Raw genomic sequence first — 3,312 nt, 5'->3', positions numbered from 1 at the left:
GGCGGCGCTCGTCCTGGGAGGCGCGGGCCAGGCGGTGCACGGCGTAGCCCAGGTACATGACGGACGGCGTGGAGATGACCACGATCTGGAAGACCCAGAAGCGCACGTGGGACAGGGGCGCGAAGGCGTCGTAGCAGACGTTGTCGCAGCCCGGCTGCCGCGTGTTGCACGTGAACTTGGTCTGCTCGTCCGAGTAGATGGCGTCGCCGCCCACGGCGGTGAGCACGATGCGGAAGACCACGAGCACCGTGAGCCACACCTTGCCCACGAACGTGGAGTGGTGGTGGATCTCCTCCAGCAGCCGCGTCAGGAAGCTCCAGCTCATGTTGGTCATAGGGGCGGAGGGTGCGACCTGCGCGACAGCCAGCTCAGGGCCCCGCCCCAGCGCGCGGAGAGGCCCCGCCCCCTCGGGACCAGAGGTGGCCGGCGGGCGCCCGGATACTGGCACGGCCTCCTCTGGCACGCGCCGGGCTGCGCCCTCGGGCCTGGGACTCGCCGCGGACCGCGGCCTCCCCTGTGCCAGCGCCGGGCTCCCTGACTGGCCCGCAGGGCACCCCGCTCACCAGAGCATCACCCCAGCTGGCCCGCTGTGGGGCCAGAGCCCCCCACCGCCCCGCCCCCACGCCTGGCCCATGCCGGGCGGCACACAGGCCCCTGGCTGGCCCCTGGGTGGCGACAGGAGCGGGAGGTGGGTGGCGTGCAGAGGGGAGAGGCAGCAGGGGCCCGGGAAGTGACCCCACTTCCTCAAGTGTGTGGCGCTGGCGGCTCCTGGCGCCCTCCCCACCTGCGCCCCGCCCACCCCCTGCTGACTGGACAGCGGCCCCCGAGACCCGCAGGGGGCGGTCAGCTTGCGCAGGCCCAGGAGGCCGGTATCCGGCGGCCCCCAGAGCTGAGGCCCACGCGGGGGGCCGGCGCCCAGCTGGGCCTGCCCGGCCCCTGCACAGGCTCTCCGGACACAGCCCTAGCCGGCACCCGGACACTGGCGCAGGGATGCCCATGGGCAGCCCCCGCCAGGCCCGGCCCCAGGCGGGAGTGGAGGCCTCAGCTTGGCCCGGTCAGCCGGCCTGGAGACGGGTCTGAGCTGGCGGCGGCAGGTGTGGACACACGTCTGAGCTGCCCCGCCGGGGCCCGGGTGGCGCCAGCCCAGGAGGGTGCGGAGGTGTGCGGGCCGGGGCCGCCCCCAAGCCGGGCTCCGGGGCCCTCCACGCAGCCCAGGGGCCCGAGGTGCAGGGCGGCCTGGTGCACGGGCCAGCGGGGGCCTGGGTCAGCGCCCGCCCCGCCACGTCTGCCCGGGACCAGCACAGCCCCTGAGCCCGCAGGACTCAGCAGGAGAGGACCCCGCAGTGGGGTGCGGGGCACAGCCCCAGCCACGGTGGGAAGGGGGCACTGCGGCCCCCCAGGGGTCTGCTCACAGGGATACCCAAGCTGCAGCGGGCAAGTGGTCAGGACCAGCTGTAGGATCCCCTGGCCTGGACAAGGCCAGTCGGGGCGGCAGCTGGGTTGGTTGCAGGGAGCCCGGCGTGGGGCGGCTCCTGGGCCAGCGGGGTCACTCCCACCCCACTCCGGACCAGCAGGTTCCTGGCCCTGGGACCCTGGCGGGGTGCCTTGCGCGGGCCAGGCCCTGGACAACATGCGCCACTGTCTCCCGGCTGCCCCCGCTGGGGCCCATCTGCCCACCGCCAGCCCCGCAGGGAGGGGGCCCCTCACCGCGCCCACCCCTCCCACTGCCACCACCTGCCGGCACCAACTCGGGGGACACCAGCACCCCGCCCTCTAGCCCAGGAAGGTCTGGGCCCTGCAGGGAGCCCCCGGCTCAGAACGGGGTGCCTCCCAGTCCTGACAACGGCCTGCAGGCCCCCGTCAAGGGGCACCCCCACCCCCCAGCCTCTGCAGGCCTGTGTCAGGGCCAGGCCCCCAGGGCATGAGGTGGGGGTGTGCAGGGGTCAGGCCTGGCCCCCCCAGCCGCTGCGCGCTCCTGCCAGCCGGCTGCCGGGCCCACCAGACCTCAGCCGCGCCCGCCCACCCGCCGGCGCGCCCACCCGGGTCTGAGGCATCCTGGACCCAAGCCTGATGCCGTGGCCAGGCCAGCTCGTGCCCCGCAGGGCTGGCGCTGGCTCCGTGACACGGCTGCCCTGACAGCCAGGCACAGGCGGGCAGGCCTGGGTCGCTGTGGACACTGCCGCCCCCGCCCCCGGCCCCGCGAGGCCCACCTGCTGCAGGTCAGGAAGTGTCTGTCCCTGGAGCCTCCACCTGCCTCTGCACACTGGCCCTCCGGGGGGTGGTGCCGGCTGGGCCCAGGGCCTGACCCAGGGCCACCTCTCACCACCAAGCACAATGGGGGGAGGCCTTCAAGGGAGCCATTGTTCCCCCAGGCCCGGGGTCTGAATCCCCGATTGTCTCTGGAGCCGGGGCCAGTCAGGCCTGGGAGGACGGGGGCTCCCCCCAGCAGCCCGGAGGAGCTGCGGGCGGCAGGGGCGCCTCACCTGCCTGCAGCCTCCGGGGGCCCAGCACGCCCCCCACTTCCACCCGAGCTCCCAAGTTCCCCACACGCATCCTCCTGGCCCCTCGGAGCACAACCTGGACCCTGCCTCAACCCACGCCGGCCTGCAGCGCCCCTGGGCTGAGGAGCCCCGGGTGGGGTGAAGTAAACGATGAGTAAAGGTGGGGGCCAGGCTGCGGCGCAAGACAGGGCGGAGCCTCGGCCGCTGCACTCTCTGGACTCCACGCCGCGGGCAGCCTGGCCGGGCCACTCCGGGGGCCGGGGGCCGGGGGGGAGTTCCATCCCGGGACAGGAAGCGGCTTGCCCGGGGGCACCCCCGCAGGGGCCCCGGAGCCCAGCGAAGCAGTTCCCCGGGCGCACCGCGGGGTGGGGTACAGGTCACAGGTCAGCCTCGAGCGTCTTTATTGAGGGGTCGGCCCAGCACCCACCCAGGGCAACAGAGAGGAGCCGCAGCAGTGGGGAGCCCCCGGCGCATCAGCACCCCGGCGCTGCGGGGCGGGTACAGCCTGCGTGTCCTCAGGAGACGGCGTCGGCCGCCTGCGCCCTCTTGATTTCCTGCAGGAGACAGAACGTGGCTGGCGTCCGGCCGCGCCCAGCCGCCCCGGGGCCTTCCCGCCCGCGCCCACCTCGGACAGCGCCTCCTCCAGGGTCCGGTAGGCCTCGTCCACTCTGTCGTTGATGATGACCAGGTCAAACAGGCCGGGTTCCCTGCCTGGGGGGCAGGATGCTGTAGCCCCCAGGCCTGGGTGGGGCCCGGGGTCGGGGTGGCCGCGGGCGGGGACAGGGCCACTCACTGCTCTCCATGTCGGCCC

General features: G+C 74.4%; 1 protein-coding gene across 1 annotated transcript in view; it reads right to left on the bottom strand.

Annotated features, from left to right (window-relative positions):
• Window positions 1–2,885: 2,885 nt before the first annotated feature.
• GUK1 (guanylate kinase 1) overlaps window positions 2,886–3,312 on the bottom strand; it is a 1,645-nt gene continuing 1,218 nt past the window's right edge. The window contains exons 4-6 of the mRNA XM_012734619.1: window positions 3,295–3,311; window positions 3,127–3,212; window positions 2,886–3,055 (exon numbers count right to left, since the gene is read on the bottom strand). Coding sequence (XP_012590073.1) covers window positions 3,017–3,055; window positions 3,127–3,212; window positions 3,295–3,311 — 142 coding nt within the window. The 3' untranslated portion in view covers window positions 2,886–3,016. The remainder of the gene's footprint in view (window positions 3,056–3,126; window positions 3,213–3,294; window position 3,312) is intronic.

Source organism: Condylura cristata, unplaced genomic scaffold (assembly GCF_000260355.1).
Source record: "Condylura cristata isolate star-nosed mole 26May11 unplaced genomic scaffold, ConCri1.0 scaffold00062, whole genome shotgun sequence".
Lineage (NCBI taxonomy): Eukaryota > Metazoa > Chordata > Mammalia > Eulipotyphla > Talpidae > Condylura > Condylura cristata.
The sequence above is the reverse complement of the archived record's forward strand: the minus strand, read 5'-3'. Positions and strand labels throughout refer to the sequence as shown.